General features: G+C 43.1%; 1 protein-coding gene across 1 annotated transcript in view; it reads right to left on the bottom strand.

The window, feature by feature from the left end:
• The window catches only part of cntnap3 (contactin associated protein family member 3), a 130,904-nt gene extending 108,088 nt beyond the window's left edge, over window positions 1-22,816 (bottom strand). Inside the window, exon 1 of the mRNA XM_063212756.1 lies at window positions 22,732-22,816. Coding sequence (XP_063068826.1) covers window positions 22,732-22,816 — 85 coding nt within the window. The remainder of the gene's footprint in view (window positions 1-22,731) is intronic.
• Between the last annotated feature and the right edge of the window lie 890 nt (window positions 22,817-23,706).

The raw sequence follows: 23,706 nt of genomic DNA, 5'->3' as shown, positions 1-23,706 counted from the left end.
TCTGGCCTCGATGCATAAGACATCCGAAGATTGTTGATGAGAACAACCTTCCCTCAAAACCCTGCCCGCTTTGATTCAAAACACATATGCGTTGTAATTGGTTTGCCAGATTCATGACATTCTGGCTTCATTGAATCATTATGCGAGGCCAGACCGACCCGTAGACAAAACATTTTGCCGTCCAGCGGGTGACGCTGGTTCACCAGGCTACACATGCAGTATTGTATCAAACAGCCACGAATGTGACAGCAATGACAGCTCCTCTCACGTGTAGTCATTTGGACTGCTTCAACTGATCTAAAATTAAAAAACAACATTTTCACAGAGGTATAGGTTAACTCACTCTCCCTACAGAAGGTGGCACGGAAAAGGATAGGTGTATGAAAAATTAAAAGAAATGAATAGCAAAAATACAACATCAGGCATCATCTAGGGACTCTAAAACTTGGAGTTGTACCTTCACGTGTGAGGACTGATGCATACACAACACATCACAAGACGTAAAAAAGTACAATTCAAAAAATAATGAGGCTATATTTTCATCGGAACGCAGGCAATGAGAGCAAAAAGTTCCCAAAAGGTTCTCTTTTAGTTTAGGTTACAAAGCATTTCATCTGTCTGAGGCCTACATTTATGAAATGCCATACAAAAAAAGAATCAAAGGAGTTCTAGCAAAACCCTCCTCCTCAGAGCATCCATCCCCAGCAGTCCATTCTACTTTCACATGCAGGTCTCTGCTGCCCCATACAACGTGCCATAAATGTTTAACCCATCATCATAAAAGCTGCTTTCTAGGATGTGGGTCGGAAGCCCAGGCACATTATATACATGAAACACCTACCACTAAAATCCAAGTCCTTTGGAGTCAGCAATCTAATCAGTATAGACAGGTCATCAGCTGGGAAAATTAGGCCTTTCGTCCTACCGCACTTTTCTCTGTGGATTACTGACCAGAAGCCCTATTGGAAGAAATTAAAACATGGGGCCACGTCAATTTTTGCTCAGAATTCAATATGGCCGCCATTTTCCAAAATGACTTGTTTTCATGCATTATTACATTGTACTATAAGGTGATATTCATGAACGATGAACTACTTTCAGCACTATTTCCTTACATACATGTTTACAAAGGTTGACTAAACTAAAAGAAATGAAAATAAAGTTGGCCACCTTGCAATATCCAAAGGAAAGTGTTGAAAATAATGATTGAAATGCAAATACAGAGTCTATGGCTGTGAAAATTAGGCCTATTGTCCTGTCAGGGTTTTCACAGTGGTTTTCAGACCAGAAGGCCTATTGAAAAAGATTCACCAGCTGGTTGCCATCTCAAATGTGCTCCAAAATTCAAAATGTTCTCTGTTTTTCAGAATGGCAGACTTTTATAAAAAAATTCAATACTGTAAGACCATAATTATCAATAAAGACAACCTTTTCTCAGTGAAATCCTGTCCTGTCTCCTATCTACAGACGTGAGTACAAAGGTTGGCAACAGAAAGATGTAAATTTCCTATAGACAATATCCTAAGGATTGTTGTCAGAAAATGATTGAATTACACATACACAGTTGACTGCTGAAAAAAGGCTACTGATCTGCCAAACTTTTCACATTAGATTTCTGACCAAAAGTTATTCAGGCCTACATTATTTTGCATAAAGCAAGGGTGAGTGTGCGCGCTTGTGTGCGCGCGTATCCCCCTCTCGTCTTTCCCCTGCTCTGCAGTGTCTCCCCCCCACACACTATTCTCTCACTATTCTCTCCTCCATTCCCTCACTCATCCCCCCCACACACACTATTCTGCCCCCCAACCCCCTCAAAAATCCTTTCCATGCTACTCTGCCCCTCCACCCCTCACTCATCCCCCACTATTCTGCCCCCCACGCTCAACCCCCCTGACTCATTCTCCCCCCACCCCCCAAAAAATACTCGCCCACCCCGCATCCAATGCAAAAGGTTTGAAAGGTCAACCCCCCCCACACACACACACACATTATTCTGCCCCCCTCGAACCCCCCACACACTATTCTGCCCCCCCCACCTCCTAATTCAACCCCGACTCATTCCCCCCAACCCCACTCTGCCCCCTACCCCCGCTCACCCCCTCATTCATCCCCCCGCTCCTCCACATCGTTCAGTCCCCCCTACCCTGCCCCCCCCCACCACACACACACCCGGTCTACTGTGTCTACTCTATGTCAGTGTATGTAAACAAGCACACTGGCCACACACACTTGAGAAAAGCGCACTCAGGCACACGTGCACACGTACACACACACATACAAACGCACGCACACACACACACAAGCGCACGCAGGCACACACACACACACACACACACACACACACACACACACACACACACACACACACACACACACACACACACACACACACACACACACACACACACACACACACACACACACACACACAGTTTGGCAGCCTTTTTTCAGCAGTCCACTGTGTTTGTGAAATTCAACCACTTGACAACATTCCTTTGGATATTTCAAAGTGGCAAGATACAGGGGGTGGACAAAATAACTGAGACACCTATCATTTTAGTGTTGGAAGTTTAATGGCTCAAGTGGACCAGCCTGTTGGCCAATCTTCATTAATGGCACATTGCACCAGTAAAGTGAAGTGTGAAGGTTCAATTAGCAGGGTAAGAGCACAGTTTTGCTCAAAATTTTGCAATGCACACAACATTATGGGTGACATGTCAGAGTTCAAAAGGGATAAATTCTGTGTAACTGTTGCATCTTTGACCGAGACAGCAAGTCTTTGTGATGTATCAAGAGCCACAGTATCCAAGGTAATGTCTGCATACCACCAAGAAGGATGAACCGCATCCAACAGGATTAACTGTGGACGCAAGAGGAACTAAATGACACTACAATGACAGGTGTCTCAGTTATTTTGTCCACCCCTGTATATATATTCATGCCCTTTTCTAGACAACCTTTATACTCACGTCTGTAAGGAGATAGGACAATTTAACTGAAAAATAGGTCATCTTTATTGATAATTATGGCCTTACAGTATTGAGAAGAATGTGTGAAATTCTGCCATTTTAAAAAACAGAGAACATTTTGAATTTTGGAGCACATAGATGGCCCCAAGTTTTAATCTTTTTCAATAGGCCTTCTGGTCTGTAATCCACTGTGAAAACCGTGACAGGACTATAGGCCTAATTTGTGCAGCCATAGACTCTGTATGTGCATTTCAATCATTATTTTCAGCACTTTCCTTTGGATATTGCAAGGTGGCCAACTTTATTTTCATTACTCTTAGTTTAGTCAACCTTTGTAAACATGTATGTAAGGAAATAGGACAGAATAGTGCTGAAAGTAGTTAATCGTTCATGAATATCACCTTATAGTACAATGTAATAATGCATGAAAACAAGTCATTTTGGAAAATGGCGGCCATATTGAATTCTGAGCAAAAATTGACGTGGCCCCATGTTTTAATTTCTTCCGATAGGGCTTCTGGTCAGTAATCCACAGAGAAAAGTGCGGTAGGACGAAAGGCCTAATTTTCCCAGCTGATGACCTGTCTAGTATTATTGGTTAGAGAGAAAGAGAGAGCATTAGGCAGGGCAGGTTTTTTTTGCTTGCATTCCCAGTTTAGACAGTTAGGGATCAGAGACAAGCTAAAGTCCTTGTGACAGAGGAAGAGAGTGAATACTAATAACCATGGGGCCCTGGTACTCTACCCCCCTACCAAATCAAACATTTAAGTTCCTCGGGCTCCAAATTGACCACCGAAAAATGGTCACCAGCAACTGATGTGAAAACTGTCAATGTATAGCAAAAACAACATAATTAAAATATTAGACCTATAGGCCAAGTGTGTGTGTGTGTGTGTGTGTGTGTGTGTGTGTGTGTGTGTGTGTGTGTGTGTGTGTGTGTGTGTGTGTGTGTGTGTGTGTGTGTGTGTGTGTGTGTGTGTATGTGTGTGTGTGTGTGTGACGTGTGTGTGTGTGTGTGTGTGTGTGACGTGTGTGTGTGTGTGTGTGTGTGTGTGTGTGTGTGTGTGTGTGTGTGTGTGTGTGTGTGTGTGTGTGTGTGTGTGTGTGTGTGTGTGTGCGCGCGCACGTGCAGGTTTTGTTGGAACACGGTGAGAAATGTGCGCTAACAGAATAACATTAGCAGTTGGCAGCTGACTTGAAGAACTTGCTTGCGCTCTGTGTGAATGTGTGAATGTGGTAATGTGGCAGGACTCAGGAGTTGGACTGTGTTCTGCCTTCATTAGGCTTGTTCACTTGGCAGGGGGCTCGCTGGCCAGCTTGAGCCAGCAGATCACGACTTGGTCATGACAAGGCCGTTAACATTTGAATGGATGTCTAAGGACGACGTGTAAGAACTTCTGTTAACGTGAAGACATGTCATGTCTCTGATCAGATCTCTTTTGGAAAATGTTCCTCATTTCATCAAGTACTACGGCCAGCAAGAAAAGTGCCAGCTGCCCTGCCATCTGAATGTCTTACAACTGACATCCTCACTTCCACTGGAACCTTCAAAGAAAAAAAGGACACTAAAAAGAGTTGAAGGGTGCGTGGAAAGCTTGTATGTTTTGACTATTTTGTCTAGCACACAGATGCTCTCTGAAACAGCTTGATGGGACCTCAACACTTGATGTCACCTTGCTTGTTAGCCTCCAATGAATTGCCCTTAGCCATTAAGGTAAGTGTGCCCTTTAACTTAACAGAAACATAGACCTTCTCTCCGAAGAATCCCCTATAGCAGAATAGCCATTTGGGGAAAAGTCAAGTTGTAGATTGACACATCATCTACATACATGTATATAACGCTGAAATAAACATTTAACATCCTTTTTTCATTACATAACATTTTTATGCAGTGTTGTCTGATCGTACCCAGCATGCTTTTGTAGTTTCTAATCCACAGTTCTAGACTTGCATTTCTCACTCCATTCTAGAATGCTGTGTGTGTGTGTGTGTGTGTGTGTGTGTGTGTGTGTGTGTGTGTGTGTGTGTGTGCGTGCGTGCGTGCGTGCGTGCGTGTGCGTGTGCGTGTAGAGGAAATCATCCATATTAAATGTTTCTGGCTCTCCTGCCTGGACTAATATCCACCAGCTTGACTAATGCAGGAGCTAGCATGATAAATAATGTGGCAGACAACTAAAAAGCAAATGCTGCAATTTTGAGAGATAGAGAGGGGAGAGGGGTAGAAGTAGGGAGAGGGAGAGTGCACAAGTGGGAGCTTGTTTATAATAAAGCAAATATGCTATAATGCAACGCTATATAAAAGCTATTTGCATAATTTTAAAGTATACATTACATCGAGGGTCAGTTGTAAAATATGCTGCAGCAGCATCCAGAGAACACCCATAGTATACTCCTCAAAGACTTCTTATCCTTCCAAAGTTCTGTGCCTTTACCCAACAGAATTCTGAACACTGTGTTCCTGACGTGCATTACGTCTGCTGTGTACACTGACAGTCCAGATGGAACTGCAGCTGTGGCTAGAATTGGCATGGAGCTCATCCAAACTAACAGTGGCAACATTTCATCTCTATTGTCAGTCATGAGAAACTGGTGAAAATGGGGCATTTAGGCATTGAAGTGGAAAATCGTTGGATGTCGTACAGAAGTCTTCAAAATGAAAGGACCGCAGTTCAATAAGTTGCTCAAGAGTTCTCAAACAGGACTTGGGGAATAGTTTTTGGCAGTCAACTGAACTGCCATAGTTGTAGTTATAGTTGTAATTCTTTTAGAATGAGAAGCAATATCATATTCAAATTAAATGAATACCTGACGCAAACACAATGTTCTGCTACTTACGTATGTAATTATCTATGAGCGTTTTGTCGTCAATTAAACACTTACTGGAACACAATACATCTTTTCTTCTGTAGTTTTCTTCTGTAACTTTTCACTCTAAGTTAACTTCACATTCTAAGTTAGGCTGATATAGTATTACACTCTGATTCTAAAAGTTTTGAATTATGCAAAACTTGTACTGAACCGTGCCATTTTTGTGTGTCCTGAAAGTCAAAGACAGTCCATGACACATCACTGGTGCTAACCGTGTCCCACTCTCATAGAAGTGCGACAAAATGAAATCAAAACCCCAGACAATTTCCCCCACTCTCCCATAAAAGGCAAGTCTAATAGTGGCGAGGCACGCTTAATTTGCGGCTTATTGTGCTAATTTGTATGAAACTAGTGAGGTGGCTTTTTATTGAAATTGTAAAGAGTTCTGAACTGAGAGAGAGGGAGAGAGAGAGAGAGAGTGCTGGGAAATGGGAGAGCGTATCCCTGCAAATTTTCAGCTCAGCATGGGTTGGCCTTATCTGTGGAGGACACTCCGAGGCACCTGCTCCTGTTCCTTTTGTAGTGCAGGCCCAGGGTGCTGTACTCTACTCCTCAGCACTCATCTGCCAAGACATTATAATGGCAAACTACAAGGGCACTCTGCAATCTGCACACCTCCTCGTCTCGGCTCTTCCGTGGCCAAAATGCTGTGTGGGTCTATAATTATGCACAGCGGTACAGAGTATGTGCAAGCTAGCACTGCTGTGTGGCGAGTGTGTGTGTGCGTGTGTGCATGTCTGCGTGCATGCGTTGTGTATGTGTGCTCACTCAGTGATCCAGATCCCCTAGCAGACTTTGGGTGCATTTCTCAAAACCAAAGTTGCTTACTACATTAGCCACTTTGTTGTTTTCAATGCATTTTCCCATTGGCAACTTTCGAATTTGCTAACTAGGCTAACAATTTCTCTTTTGAGAAATGCACCCTTTCATTGTCCTCTGCTCTGCAGTACATGCCTCAAACAGGTTTCGTGAAAATCACGGCAGAGTGCAAGTGCATCATTCTGCTTCCCCCACCAAACTTCACCATACACTCATGACCTTATTGGGGAAGAAGTATATCGTCATGCTTCTTCCAATTTACCTGATGCCAGAAAGCAAACTTCAAGAGCAATCATCATCAATCTGCATACCGGTATTTAATAATTACACGTCAAAGCGTTTTAATCTCGTTGGTCTGTGTGGACAAGTGTTTATGTGGTGGTGTGGTGCAGTGAGCTAAGTGAACAGGATGGAGACAGTGGGCAGCAGAGTTGCATATTCATGTCACAGTGTTTCAGCACTGACTGACTGAATACGACAACGCAGAGCCTTGGCATTATTTGTGAACAGTAATTGCTCTCCCAGTTCAAATTTATGTGCATGTCCTAACTTTTACATTGCAGAGAATGTTAAATTGCATCTCAACTTTTCTAATTAGGGACGTCTTGAGACTTATAAAGAGAAGCACGCTGCCTCTGCATTCCCTCCTCAAGTAGCACATTCTGGTGGTGCATTAGCTTTCTGCTAAGATACTAGATACAATCAAATAAGTGGGATGCTGTGAGCAGAATATGAAATACTGTATGAAATAGCATACATGCATCCTATTTGAGTACTTCTATCATTCTCATTTCTCTTTCAAACTCTTTTTTACATGCTCTAGTGGGCATGTGCATGCACACACACCCATAGACCCAGTCGGCAACTCTGGGCCCGGCCATGAAATTGCTTGTTTTTTCCCCACGTTGGCTAATCAATATGCCAAATGACTGGCAGTGATTGGAGCCGCACGACCACGGGTGGAGCATTTGGAGGGGAAAACAATGCAGTTTAATGGGCGGGTTAGAGAAGCCAACTGGGTGAATATACTCTGGACATGGATATGTGCCATGCACACACACACACACACACACACACACACACACACACACACACACACACACACACACACACACACACACACACACACACACACACAAAGCTGTGCAATAGCTGAATCATGAAAAAAAGCTGATGTGTGTCTTTGCACAAATCTACAGTAAGTGGGTGAACCTGCCCTGAGGCTTCAAAACCAACACATTCATTCGCCAGGCTGTGTTGCAATGTCACCCCTCTATCGTACGGATTCAGTTGTCCACTACTGCACACTGAGTTTTCTCCCTGCACATTGGGAGTTCAGTCATCACTTTGTGCTGAAAACGCTGAAAACGGGGCAACTGAAGCAGACCTAATGAATACTGTCACTCACGTCACTAAAATTGCACCAGCCAACATGCTTGTCATCAAACACTTGTCCCCAAAAGCCATTCATTCCAGTGGGGATGTAGATGAATGTTCAGTATGGTAGATTAATATATTATGCCTATATGCAAAATCAAAGCCTCAGATACACAGCAGGTGACCGCGGCAAACTTTTTGAACATTTTCTTTTTTAGGTTTGGGCCAGTACAGGCGCTGCACTGGCTGATGCTGTTTCCCCTTGTGGAAGACTTGGCCTGAAAGGCAGAGCAAAGCTCTCTCCTTTCTGCATGCATTATTCATCACAGATGGGGAGAAGATCATAGGCCTAAATATGGGCAGCTGCCGGAAGTTTCCATCCTTAAAATGAGGATAAGGGTTATTAAAGTGATACTGTCCCATTTGGAAATAATACATTTTACACCTCTCCTTGAATTAAATGCTTGGGCTGTACCTTTCTCCTGTACTTTCAACCATTCTCTGAGTATGGCAGTGCGAATTTTACCTCCAAGCTAGCAGTTAACATTGAGGTCAATGTTAACTGCTAGCTTGGAGGTAAAATTTGCACTGCCGTACTCAGAGAACGGCAGGAGGTAGGAGGAAGGTAAAACTCAATAATTTCACTCAAGGGGAGATTTAATATGAGCTTATTTCCAAAAATGGGACAGTATCACTTTAAGTTTTTTTGTGGGAGGAAAATTGAGACATGTGAGACTGTGTCATTTAAAATTCTGGGGCCGGCCATACTTACCCTGTCTGAAGAGACACAGAGTTTGTGTTGTTACTAAGAGTAAGAGTAAAAGCACAAGACATATATTTGTCACATACAGTGAAATGACAGTAACTCCATAGGTGGAGATGTTGTAAGGGAGAGCAGAGAAGTGGGGGGAAGGAAAAGAGTGGACTGGCAAAGGCCCTACAGTAGGCTGGCCTCCAACCTGAGTCACCATGGGCATGCAAGCCCATATGTGGGGGGCTTAGCACACTGGCCCACAGTGCCCCCTGGCTTGGAGACATTTTTAACGAACAAACATTTCAACTCTCCTGGCAAGTGCGATTTAATTTAGGAAGGAGGAGGCTGATAGACAGTCATGATTAGTGGCTGAGGAGAGGGAAGAAAAGGGCGGACATCTCTCTGGCATTAATCAATAGCTACTGGGGTTTGTAAACAAACTGTTTAGATCGGTTTCATTAGACAGTGTGTTGGCAGGTGAGTATTCTGGGCCTTTAGTTACAACAAGAGATTGTAACTGGTAAAAGTTAGTGATAGTTTGCAATGTTTGGGTTGTTGTATGATAAACCTTGCCATTGGCAATGAATTAAACATGCATATAAAGTGCACCCATAAATTACACTGGATCTATTTGTTGCTATTTATTATTCAATGCAACATGGCAAGACCACAATTGACGTTGTGGAATCAGGATAGGCTGAATCCCAATGGCTGTAAATATTCTTTTCAGAGAAAAGGCCTACATATCACCTAAAATATTGGTACAACATATCCGTTAACATTAATATCACAAATCTCTCAAAAACCCCATAATGCTCATGTGTATACTGTATATTTGGCTGGTGTAACTGTGTATAGCCTAAGTCATTTATTACCAGAGGAAATGGAAAAGCCAGGCTCTTTGTCTTTGTGGCTAGACGCTGAAACTCCCAAGACGAACTCCAGGAGAGTCACATGAATATTTCACAGCTCAGAAAGCGTACAAAGTACAGCTGCTCCCAGTCTGGCTCAGGGCGGGGAAGCCACTCACACAGCCTCAACTCCAAGGATCAACCCCCTGAACTCAACTCAACCTCCTGCAGCAGTGCATTACCTTGTATCTGCAAGCTGGCTAGTCCTCCTATGCAATGTCTTGAAAAGTTTTGTTTCGATAACATTTCTAACCGTTTGACGTCATCAGTCACAACGCTGTGAAGAGTCAGATGACTTCTTAACTGCAGTCTTTAAAGCTACATCAAAGGAATACATCAAATACATCAAATACATCAAAGGAATATTTCCTCAGTCCATTTTGTCTGTCATATTGACAGTCTAAGTTGCTGTTCAAGACTCTTTGGAGTATTTGCATGTGACAAATGTCTGCTGACCTTGTTGAATAGTAATCATGTCCAAAGAAAAAAAACAATTAGTTGCGAAGGTCTGTCTGATCTCAACTGAATAACACAAAAACAACTGATAAGGATTTCTTCAAACCATGTTCATGAAAATGTCAACACTACAGGGGGGAGATTAAAATGAGGCAAGCCGATCTAAATCTCAACTTTAAACTTGCTGTCATCTCTATGAAACTTCAAAGGTAGTAAGATCGCTTATTAGACATTATTTTCTTTCTTTCTGGACACAATTTTGATAAATTTACAAGTACAAGTAGGACTAGTCAATTCCATCTTCACACCCAGAGATGCAGTGAGCAAGAAAAGACCTTTCAGGTGCTCTGGATGATATTCAACTCTTTACTACCCCACTGCACAGACAATATCCTGTAGAGATGGATGTTATTAATTGAGGCTTGACTCTGAACATACATACAGAACAGCAAGGAATCTTTTCCGCTTTTTCAAAATAGAAAAGTGCAGGTCCAAAGTAGAGTGCCAATCTTGGCTTACTGCAGTGGTTCCCAAACTGGGGGCCGGGACCCCTAGGGGCGTCGCAGAGGCTCTGCAGGGGGTCGCGGACAAAAGGGGCATTGTATAAAAATGGAAAATCCACAGCTAACATAATTCCATAATTTGGTTAGTAACATTTTTCACTTATGATTAATACTGTAGATAGTGTGGATTTCTAGCAATATCAGCGGGCAAACTGTTAATGGAAAACCCAGCCATTTTTTGTCCATTAATATTGCAATATTATCCACTAATAGTTTGCCCTCTGATATTGCTAGAAATCCATTGCTATGCTGAGACTTTGTTAGATGGGGGGCAGTTGCGAAAATATTCCCAAGTGCAAAAGGTGGTCCTCGCTGAAAAAGTTTTGGAACCACTGACTTACTGTAAGAGTGTGCAAGCACATCAAACCCTGCAACGTGTTTCTTCTGCCTGTGCACCAATCACAGGGGATTTCACTAATGAGCTCATCTACCTGTCTGATGTTGAGGCTCATTAGGATCAGCTGGTCCGCACAGCGGTTGGGAAAAATATGTGGCAGGGATTTTACTTTCTGATGGTTAGGAATGGATTGGCATCTCTGATGTTACATTCTGGCAGATTCATTTTTCCTTCTAACCAACCTTTCAAACGGGTATATATACCAGTAATTCTTATCCTTTGTCATGACAACATTTATAAACCTGATGATTGGTTCAGTTAATAAATCCAACTCCTGTTCCTACTTTTGGATTGAGGGACTAACAGTAGGATCACATATGTCTGTGAAAGTTTTACGATGGGCATGTCTTATGGACTTGCTGTCACAGCAGATTACGCAAGGCCATGGAGAGACCAAAGAGTGAACATTTTCCAATATTTTGCTGAATAGAATGTACAACAGATATTACACCATACTTTTCTTTTTTACTTCTGCTTTATTCACTTCTGAGTCTGACACCAACCCCCTCTACCAATATGTGCCAATATGAGCTATATGTCCAGCTGACCTTGCCTGATTGTCATCGACTTTCAAATCTCGTATGTTGGTCGATGTTGGTCTGACCAAGAAGATAACGAATAATGTTTCCCAAACGTCCTGGTTTACCCATCTCCCTCGGTTTGCTACTGGTCGAAGCCAGTAGCAACCATTTTCTTTGTCCCAATAGAATGTCTCTGCTTAAACCATGTCACTGCCTTAAACACTCCTACCCAGGGCCTTTGCAGCTGCTAAAGGTTAACTGTTCCCTGACAAAGTGGGTGGAGTTCCCAATTTCTCCTGAGCTCAGAAACTATATCAGTATTGCTCCTGGCCTGACTAGAAGCAACGCCAAAGGTGTTACGTCACTAGGTGTGGGCGTGGGTGTGGCCTGGCTACAGCTGACCTTCCAAAGGACCTTTGGGTTTAGGGATTTGGGTTTGGGTATGGGTTTGTTAACAGCCTATTGGTAGCTCATCTCAACAAAGCACCTGAACACACTAACTCCACTATACCCTTTCCAGGACACTTACTTCACTTCACTTCATTTGAAACATCCTGCTCTTGTTTCTGAAAGGCCTTAGTTGCTGGGTCGGGTTTTTTTTGTTTATTTGTTTGTTTGTTTCTGGATATGGTCTGTTTTGTTTATGGGTTTTCTGTTGTCTTGTTTTGCCCTCTTCCTTCTCTTTCTTTTTCATTTTCTTTTCATTCATATGATTTCTTTAACAACTAATGGCATTATCTTATGTTGTAAACTATACTATTGTAACATGTTGGGTGGTGGGGTAGTTTGGAGAGCAATGCCAGTGAGTGTGTGAGTGAGTGAGTGAGTGAGTGAGTGTGCGTCTATGTCTACTGTTTTCTTTTCTTTTCTGTTGTTGTACTGTACTGTCAGTAGGACCCCCTCGAAAATTTAAATGGCACATCTCAAGGGGCTATCCTTGTAACAAATAAATAAATAAATAAAAACTTTGGGATGTGCTGCTGTCCAATCTTCTTACGGAGGCACTGACTTGTACAACCGTATCATTGCATGGAGGTGATGCAGTGGGAAGAAAGGGGTTGGTAAAAATGTTAAAAGAAATTGAGTTTGGTGCTCATGCGTGACTATTGCAATTCTGTAGCCGTTCACAAACCATTAAGGTAGTGAAATGACAGGCATAACCTGGCCCTCACAAGAGCGAGTCTTTGAAACTCAAAAGTTCAGTAACAGAGAAAAAAAAGAAAAGGGAGGCAGCAAAGGGGGAGACAAAGAGACAGAGAGGAAAAAATATAGACAGAGAGGAGGAATAGACGTAGTGAGAATTGAAATGCTATTAGAAACACAGAGGGAGAGAGGGGGGTTGCTTCCCTCCACAGACCAACTTTACCACTGAGGTCTCCATGCCTAACCTTGCCTGTGGGAAGGGATCATAGAGAGTAATGTAATACAGGAGTGGAAGTCCACGCTGCCTCCATGACCCATGCAGTGACCACTGGGAGGGATGCCCCAGCACGCCCCAACAGCTCTCTCTCTCTCTCTCTCTCTCTCTCTCTCTCTCTCTCTCTCTCTCTCTCTCTCTCTCTCTCTCTCTCTCTCTCTCTCTCTCTCTCTCTCTCTCTCTCTCTTTCTCTCGTTCACTGTCTTACCTCTTTCTCTTCACCCCCACTTTCTCGCATTCACCCTCTGTGTCCCTCTCGCTTGTGCTCTCTTGCTCGTTCACACCTCTCTCTCTCTCTCTCTCTCTCTCTCTCTCTCTCTCTCTCTCTCTCTCTCTCTCTCTCTCTCTCTCTCTCTCTCTCTCTCTCTCTCTCTCTCTCTCTCTAGCTCTATTACTCTCTCTCTCTCTCTCTCTCTCTCTCTCTCTCTCTCTCTCTCTCTCTCTCTCTTCCTCTCTGTCACTAATTTAATACTGCTTCATAGACCAGCCACAGCCTGCAGTCAGCTCAACACAGATCAGTGAGAATGTAGACAGACACCATTAGGTCATGTCTTATAATAAGCCATTCATTCTTGTGTCAGTAACACATGGCATTTGCCTAAGAACCAACTCAATTTAGTAGTAATGTATTAACAGAATAATACCGTAAAAAGAGCATGAAATGAGATGAATGAGATAGTATGAGAAATAGAATAGAAATGGAAGATAGGAAATTACAGACAATGTGAAGTATCTTTAAAGTATTTTTTGTTTGACGATGAATTCTTTTCTTGTCAATAAAATATGTTGAGATTGAAGAATACACAGGAATAGATAGATAGCTAGATAGTGTCTCGTAACAACATGTTACAATATCTTGGTCATAAAGCAAAAAGCTTCATTACATTTTGTGTCATTATATAGTAGATCAACATCGTAAACAGACTGTTTGACTACCTACATCCCCATTAAAAATTATAGCATGTTTAAGACCTGTAAGTGGGGCCACAACACTATGTGTAGCCTAAGCATGACGGGAGGCAAAATATTCTACTCAGGGGCCTTATATTAGGTGCTGTTTCCACGTAGCAGGATATTTTCTTAGCAGGGTATTTTTTCTCCTGTTGAGGTGTAAACGCAACATGAGGATAAAAATAAATCCTCCATTGTAACAAATGCGTTTCAGTCCCCTAAACTGGATATTTTTTTCTCCTGCTTTTTATACCTGGATTTTAAATATCTGCTACGTGGAAACGGAAGGCCAAAACCAATGCAACCAGGAGAAAAAAATATCCACATATAAAAATATCCAGCTATGTGGAAACAGCACCTTAAATGCAAAATTATGCAGTTAAATTATTGCCAAAGTATGAGACAATCAACAAGTGACAGAGTGCTCTTGATTTGGCCAGTCTTGATGACAGACAATGAGAAGTAAATTGAGAACTCCACTGTTTTCATTCTACCAAGAAGTGGACGGAGCTAATCTGTTAGTGGCCAGTGACGTTACGGAGTGAAAGCAATCAGGAGATGAGTAGTCACTGATATAAAAGCAGAGTAATGCCAGAATCCGGTCTCATTATTTCTACTGATAAAAACTATAGGCCTATTATAATTTCAGCCAACAGTACCACAGAACACCCAAGATCAGTCATGATAATACTCTCCCTGACTGTGTCCTCCTAATTCTCATTTCATAAGTGCGTTATCTGAAATTAGAATTCAGTAGTATGTATGCATACATCTTCGTTCCCGCTGGAGAATCAGCTTCTCTTGATTGTGGGTTCGCATGAGAACCGCGGTCTGCGTGCCGAACCGATCATGAAAGTGCTTTACCGGGTCGCTGGACCACTGCACTCGAGGGACGTAACTTAAAAGCAAATAACAAAAATAGCGTATTGGGCAAGGTCGCTGGCCATGGTGCTGAAATTACTGCCGAGCCGGATGGTGGCTATGTTTAAAAAAACATAGGGAGTTGTTTTTTAACTCGGGAGTACGGGGGCTCCAACTGAGAGCTCGGACAATACCCGCGCCCCCAAATATGTGTGAGCTCTGAGCTGACACCCCCAGGCCGGTTATTGAAAGAGCGAGCAGAACCAAGGAGGTGCAAGGGCGGAATAGGCTACTGGATGAAACGATCAAGATGGCAGAGATAGGGGGTGATCGGGGCGGATGGTGGGTACGATCGAGACAGCGAGTTTCTGACTGCAGGTGAGCAGAGAATAAATGCGGTGTAGATAATTGAAGGGCATGCCAACTGTCATTGCACTTGAATCCGTCGAATGATGCCTGAGCGGAGAATCAGAATCAGGTGGGTAGGTAGGCGTGCCTGTATTAACGCGCAGAAAATAGACGGATGACAGACGAGCAGGGAATAGAGTGCGTGTGTTAATTAAGACCTCTCAAATTTCATTACGCTTCTCTCCAACTTTCGTTTTTAACAAAACACGCATTTTAGTTCAAGGTTATACAGAAAACGCATACAAAGCTTAGCTAAAATAGAAGGGAAAAAAATCCTTTTTCTGACCAGGAATAGTCAACAGTGGGCATGTGGAGCATTAAGAGATTTATTAGCACAGGGTGGTTGTTTGGGAACTGTGGGTCATGCTGCTGCTGTTGCTGCTGCAGGTGACATGGCAGTCAACCATACCTTCCCCTCCACCACCCCTCTCTCTCTCTCTCTCTCTCTCTCTCTCTCTCTCTCTCTCTCTCTCTCTCTCTCTCTCTCTCTCTCTCTCTCTCTCCCCTGGTGTCACAGTGGACCATTTGTTGTCCTTTTTAGAATGACTACTGGCTGCCATGGAGATTTAATCAGAGAGGCCCCATAATTTACCACCAGCGGACACATTAATATGCTGTATGTGACAGGGCCCATCATGGCACACCACCACCACACCACCACCACCACCCCCACATACCCCTGAAGTGGCAGTTATGAAAATATTGTCACAAGGGGCCACACTAGATAATGTGAGAGCATCAGGGGAGGCCCACGCTGGTATCGGATCGAAGCCAGCCAGCCAAAGTGATGGATTTGCGTCCCAATAACACTTATCTTTCAGTGACAGGCACCACAAGACAAATTACTCCCTTTTTTTGGGTGCTGCTGAAGTCTTTTAAAGTATTTGGCCCTGGGCTCGCACATGGTGTATGCTGTCTGCCCTGGCCACTGACAGGTGCTGTGTGGTTTTCTGTCAGTTTGGTGCTTAAATACTGCTCTCTGGATGAATAAACCTTGATTCACGCCTGGCAGCTTGAAAGGTAGTAAGGAGGGGAAAACGATACACTCAACTCACGATTCGGTTTGTATCACGATTCATGACCCACGGTTCGATACAGTCCACGATTTCACATTTGCCAACATAGTAAACCTTATGAATAAAAACTATGATAGTTTATAGGTAGAATAGGTTACAAGAGGCTACTGATAATTTTTTTAAAGTTTCTATATAATAATGATGATGCTTGGAAGCACTATCACTTCATATCCTGTGGTTGTTTTCTGAGCTGATGTGCATCAAAACACGATCACGATACTGCCTCCTTGTATCACGATACAATATCGTCGTCAAGTCAAGTCAAGTCAAAGTTTATTTATAGAGCACTTTAAAATACAACAAGATAGCTGACCAAAGTGCTGGACAGGCACATAAAAGGACTTGAGGACCCCTTAAGACACACAAAGACAACTAAACAATTTTTAATAAACATAGAAACAGTGTAATCTTTGAAGCACTTAAAAACAATAATAACCAATGGAAAGTCCATATATACAAAAAGTGTCTGAAAAAAATAAAAATAAAAAGAGGCTAATTAAGGTGCCAAAAAATATGCTAAAACTACAGAGGGCTCATGTAACAAATTAAAAGAAGGGCAAACAATAAGTAAAACACTAGATAAGAAAAACTAGGAAGTTTATATCGTGACTCTGTGTATCACGATTTCTCAATTCGATACAATGTCGTGACAGCCCTAGTAGTAAGGTGGGAAAAACGACAGAAAGGTGGAGTTGGAGGTGGAGCGGTGGAGGTTGGGAGCGAGAAAAAAAAATCTCACAAGATGCCTTTTTTGTAACCTTGACTTCATAGCAGTCTGATCCAAGGCTTTGACTCCTCCGGTACACATTTTCATAAATGACAGTTAAGAAGATATATGGGGCCGATTTATTACCCTCTTTCTCCCACTGTCCCTTCTCCCCCACTCTCTGAGATGCTACCATATCGTGAATCATAATGTCCAGTCACTTTTTCATCTCACACAGACACACAGGCTTAGTGTACATACAAAGGCAGGCATACCGGTACACACATTTACACGCACACACGCACGCACGCATGCACGCACGCACACACACAGACACACACAGACACACACACACACACAGAGACACACACACACACACACACACACACAGAGTCATCTAGGCCTACTGAACACACATACACACAGCCCAAGCCACCATAGTCCACCTACATACATAATCAAACAAACACACACACACACACACACACACACACACACACACACACACACACACACACACACACACACACACACACTGCTGAACCCACCTATCCACCTACACAAATGCACACACATGCACGCAAACATGCGTGTGCACACACACACACACACATACACACACACAAAGAAAGGCTACCCAATCCACATAAGTCATCACCCACCACCCCAACCCCCCTAACACACACACACACACACACACACACACACACACACACACACACACACACACACACACACACACACACACACACACACACACACACACGCGCGCGCGCACACACACACACACAGGGAAAAGCGCATTCACATCAAAATTGATTTTATGCAGTGGTTTACCTTCCCCGCCATACAAACATCCCGCAGCTCATAGAAAGAAGCCGCCAATAAATTCTGACAGCCAGAGACCGCAAACAAAACACCCAGCAGCACCACCATCACATTGCTGCGATATACTATATATATATTGGCCTACAGTTCCAACACTCCAAAGGGGGTTTCAAACCATAATCTCACTCCCATTCATCAGCCAAGAAAATGAAATACTGTATTTAGACATGGAACACATAAATGACTAAACGAGCCCGCCAAGCGGCATAGAATAGTTTTGCCATCGAAGATCATCGACGAAGGACGCAAAACCTGCCCTTCAATCACAATGCAGTGTCTGTGTGTAGCAAGGTGTGTTTTTTTTTTCTTTTTGATTCTTAGGAGCGAGTTGTTATGGAGGGCTTAGCATGACGACTGCACTGTTCATTACAACAAAAGTTTGAATCATATGGTTTGAATGGCAACCATGGTTCCATAGCTTTGCCGATTTGATGCCATTTCTGAACAGAGTATTCATGTGATCATACTGTATGGGTTGCCAGCCTTAAGAAACAGCTGAATTTTTTTTTTTTTAAATACTCAAAGAGCTCTCCATGATATCATTCTCAGGCGTAAGTAGCCCTGCTCATCGCTTGGAGCCAACTGCACACAGAATTGAACCACAGCCAAACAAGAGACCTCTCCTGGCATTTCAACTCTGCCTTCCTACTCACTAATTGATTCTTCTGCCGGCTTCATATTTGCACTGCCGGTAGACATCACATCCATGACTTTTAAAGGGGTATGCCACTATTTTGGGGCTTAATACAGTTAAAATCGTTGGCCGGGGTTTATAAAGGTTATAAAGTGTCTTATTTTTCATGTTAAGCGTTGTCTTGCTTTAAGACAACTTAAAAGAGGGAGTATGTTGCTAAGCTAGTGAAAGTCAATGGATCCGTGTAGCATAGCGACATGCTCCCTCTTTTAACTTGTCTTAAAGCAAGACAACGGCTTACATGAAAAATAAGACACTTAACCACCTTTATAAACCCTGGCCAACGACTTTAACTGTATTAAGCCCCAAAATAGTGGCATACCCCTTTAACGCGTTAAGACATGGCGTTGTAAATTTGCAGAGGTTTCCAGAATGGCAATGACCAAGTCGTTGTGCATTACTAAAGGTCCTGAGTTACAGTACTAGTAGTGTAGTAATATGGAAACCTATTGCCTCTGTATAATGAATACATACATCAAATTTAACACACACACACAAACACACACACACGCAGACACACATTCCTGGGAATACAAAACACGTGCAAGACACACACTCTCCCACAAACACATGCAATACAATACAAACAGAAATACACGTGCATACATACAGATTCAGACATCAACAAAATACTGTAGATACCACATGCACCCAAATACGCTGGGAGAGAGAGAGAGAGGGACAGAGACAGGGACAGAGACAGGGACAGGGACAGGCAGACAGAGACAGAAGAGAAAGGCGGAGATTCAAATAAGAACAACAACACAACACACACACACACACACACACACACACACACACACACACACACACACACACACACACACACACAAACACACACACACACAGTGGCAGCATGCCCATGCCATGTGTCCATGCCTTGCCTTTCTACTTCTATTTAGCAAGTTAAATCAACACATATTTATTCATGTGTTTTTATCTCCAATAATCCATCTCAACTTTTTAGGGAGCCGAAAAGAAATTGGCGGAAAATCGGGCCATCTGAAAGAGTCACAGTCCAGGACCCATCTGAGTGTGCTTGTGTGTGTGTGTGTGCACGCGTGCACGTGTGTGTGTATTCCCTTGTGCCCTTGTGCTGTGCTCTCGGCATCACTGCACCTCATGCATACATGTGACTACTGGTGAAGAACAGAGATGTAGCCTGCACAGCCCACTTCACACACACACACACACACACACACACACACACACACACACACACACACACACACACACACACACACACACACACACACACACACACACACACACACACACACACACACACAGCACCACCTGCTCCTCAGTGTGGATCTGCATGCACAGACACAGAATTCTGAATCAAAGTGCATGGAGTTGGAAGAGCAGTGTTGGCTAGGCCCAGGGCTACAGGGTGAAATGTGTGTGGCAGGGTGCTGACCTTAAGGAAAAGATGAGTATGGAAATCTTATTTTGGGAAATCTGATCTCATATTGGAAAAGCTATGTTTTTTTTTCCATTTAAGTGTATTTTTCTATTGAGAGTGGCTTGCTGTGCTAGGTCTTTTATTTAGATGTAAGATCTGACAGGATTTTTTTTTTCACCAAGCCAATGCTGTTCAGTGCTGTGGCTGCCTGTCTGACTGAGGTTTTCTATTCTTTCCTTTCGTCTGGGGTTCACAAGGTTGCTATGTCCTTTCTGTGGAGCCGTTTATTCGACGTTCGGCACACTCTCATTCAACTCACCATTCAATGCCAGCCCTGTAATGTTACACGAGTGCACATAATTACATGTCTGAACTCTCCATTCACTAAAGTATCCTTGAAGTACAATGAAGAATTTAAATCAGGGCTTTCCATCACAACTTCTCTGAATCGTCCTATAAACTTATCCACACATTAACATGTGTCACAATGACAATGGGCATTTCACAGCTGGACTTTCATTTTCACTAAGGTTTCAACAGGTATCAATCCTAGCAAATCAGCAAACAGGCTGCAAGTAGCAAGGATGAACAGAATTGATTCTATTTTATACTCCATCTTGTCCAAGAAGTGAATAGTGTTTGTGAGTAATGAGGAGCTGGTTTATGAGGCTGAAGAACTGAAGTCCTGAGTCAGATAGCACTGGGTGAGATACTAGTGGAAAAAGCCCTATGCTGGATTTAACACACACAGTCAACTTAGCAGTGTTAATTCCACTCTTAGAGAGAAAGATGAGAAAGATCATCACTGAGAGCGTTGAAATTAAATTCTCTGAGTGTGGAATTAACACTGCAAGATTCACTGTGCACCTTTACATGTGCTTTTCATTGACTGGATTGTCCTATTTCTCCTTGCTATCATTCACTGTACCATGTTCTGGGGCAGCCGTGGCCTAGTGGTTAGAAAGTTGGTCTTTCAAATTCTAGGGGTTGCAAGTTTGAATACCCTCTCCCTACATCTCCATCCATGGCTGAAGTGCCCTTGAGCAAGGCACCTAACCCCACATTGCTCCAGGGACTGTAACCAATACCCTGAAAAATAAAAACTGTAAGTCGCTTTGAATGAAAAATGAAAGCGTCAGCTGTTATTCACTATCTAGGGGCTTGGGGGCCCCAAGCGGCTGCCTGCCTTGCCTGGTGGCAAGATGCGCCTCTTAGTGTGACAGTCTTTTGTGTCCAAGAGTACCGCTACTTCACATTATTGTGGCTTTACTGTAAAATGAGCACGGACAATAAGAAGAGAATCCATGTTGACAAGTCAAATATGGCCCAAGCCCACTCTCTCTGCATGGACAGAAAGATTCAGTGACCCAAGAATGATTCGGCATTATTGTAACATGCAAGATAAAAACACAGACTAAAAAAACATTAGTTATTAAATTACGGCTGTTCTCGCTGTTCTTGTTTTTTTCTTTTTTTACTGTAGTCTGTACCATGGTGATAAGAGGAAGCGCTTTCACACATTTTTTTAGCTGACAATGGCATACAGATTTGCAGGCGTTTGATGCGCGAGAGAAAAGGAGCTTGCAAAGTTCAATGCAATCTGCTATTATCATACAAATGCACTGCCATTACATCTAATGTGTGTTTCCGGTGTGCAACATTGCAGGTGGTGTGTGTGTGTGTGTGTGTGTGTGTGTGTGTGTGTGTGTGTGTGTGTGTGTGTGTGTGTGTGTGTGTGTGTGTGTTTGTGTGTGTGAGCGGTTTGAGAGAGAGAGAGAGAGAGAGAGAGAGAGAGAGAGAGAGAGAGAGAGAGAGAGAGAGAGAGAGAGAGAGAGAGAGAGAGAGAGAGAGAGAGAGAGAGAGAGAACAAGTGCGCAATGAAGAGTAGTTTTTGTACATGTCTCAAAAGCATACGTAGACTATATGATCACTACTGGACATATTCCACCCCAAACAGTTTTGGAAAGGAAGAACAGATGTTGATAATGACATCACGACTATAAATGCCAACTTTTACTCATCACCAGCACCCCTTTCAGCTTTGCATGAGATAAATGATACAGAGACTCACTGCCTGAAGAAATAGCCGTATAGACTGCCATCAGTAGGTGAAAGAATAGTCTATTACTGTGTGCCCGATCTAAGACATTGAAGTCTACTTCGAGCTACTACTTTACCTGCCAGTCTGATAGGAAAGTGGTACGCGGATCTGCACACAGGGTGTCCCGTTTAACAAATTAAAACAAACGGCTAATGCTCCAGGGAATATTAGCCTACACATTGCAACATTGGCACGTATTTCCTTCACTCATCAAAACAAGGGGGGCGCCACCAAGCTTTGGCTAAGGTTTACTTAATTTACTCCAATGTTTACTCTAATATACTAACGAGTGGATCCACTAGGAACACCATAAATTACCAGCCCGAATTGTCTTTTGCAGAAACATGGACAAAACCCTGCCAACCAAGCTGAAAGTTGTTCAACGAACTGCAATGCTCAATAATGGTACGAAGAGACTACCACTAAGTAGTGTTCAAATTAAGAACTCAGTTTAAGAATTTCGGTCAAATACCTACAGACATAAGTTTGTAAACAACTAGTGCAGACGATCAAAGTGACATGACATCGGCATCACATCTTTGCGCTCAGCAGGTGAAATCTGTAAGCATCGAATAAAACAGTTTTTTACCTTTGCTTAATGTCCCACCGATACAACAAAGAAGTAGTGTCAGCCACGAGAGTGTTCCACTTTGCCTTTTTAACCCCAAATCCATGGTGAAGCGAGCGGGATGCCGAAGGGAGAGTTGTGCCTTCTCCCTCCTCACTGTGGAATGAATCGCGCGCGCCGGCTCTGTGGTGTGTTCGTTACGCGCACCTCTTTCATGCCATCTCGCAGCCAAATATATTTGAATAGCAATTCTTCAGATACAACCCACTGAGTTTATATGCATTGTGAAGTATACAGTTGTGTTTGGTACAAAAGGTTAGGATAGCGTCCATTCCATCTCTTTCGGGACGTTTCGCTCGGTGCGTAATTCCAAAAACAGTAGAACAGAAGGAAGAAAACAACCGGGAGTCGCACACGAGAGCTGAAAGCAAAACAAGAAAAACTGTGGAAAATCCTAAAATGGTTATAGCCGACGACCGAGGTGGGATACAACCTCTTTGGTACTCCAGCCCATCATCAGTTTTTGAACAGCGATTGGTGAGCAACACTCCTGAAACGCTTGTCTTTGCCTTTACTGGGTAAGGCTTCTTTTCAATAAGAATACTTTTGCATGAAAATCTGTAACACACCTAAACTGCACCCTGTCGCTGTCTTGTTCGCACTCCGTGGAAGGACAAGGCACAGACTGCAGCCTCAGCGCACTAGAACTTGCAGTCCGCGTGCCCCACCACAGCACTGTATGGCGGAAGACCATCGGCTACGGGAGGTCCGCTGAACCGGACAGTTCTCACGATATTTTGGACGAACACATCAAGCATACAGTAGTATGGAAGTCTTTGGGGTTTTAAAAAATCTATCACTGGCAATAATAAAAAGTCACTGGATTCGAAATACATTATTGGGGCTAATTTTAGCGTAATGAATACACCACTACACACATCCAGGGCTCTAAATTAACATCAGCCAACCGGCCAAAATGCTGGTGAAATTTCCGTT

Source organism: Engraulis encrasicolus, chromosome 12, assembly GCF_034702125.1.
Source record: "Engraulis encrasicolus isolate BLACKSEA-1 chromosome 12, IST_EnEncr_1.0, whole genome shotgun sequence".
NCBI lineage: Eukaryota > Metazoa > Chordata > Actinopteri > Clupeiformes > Engraulidae > Engraulis > Engraulis encrasicolus.
This window is presented reverse-complemented; position numbering and strand designations above follow the sequence as displayed.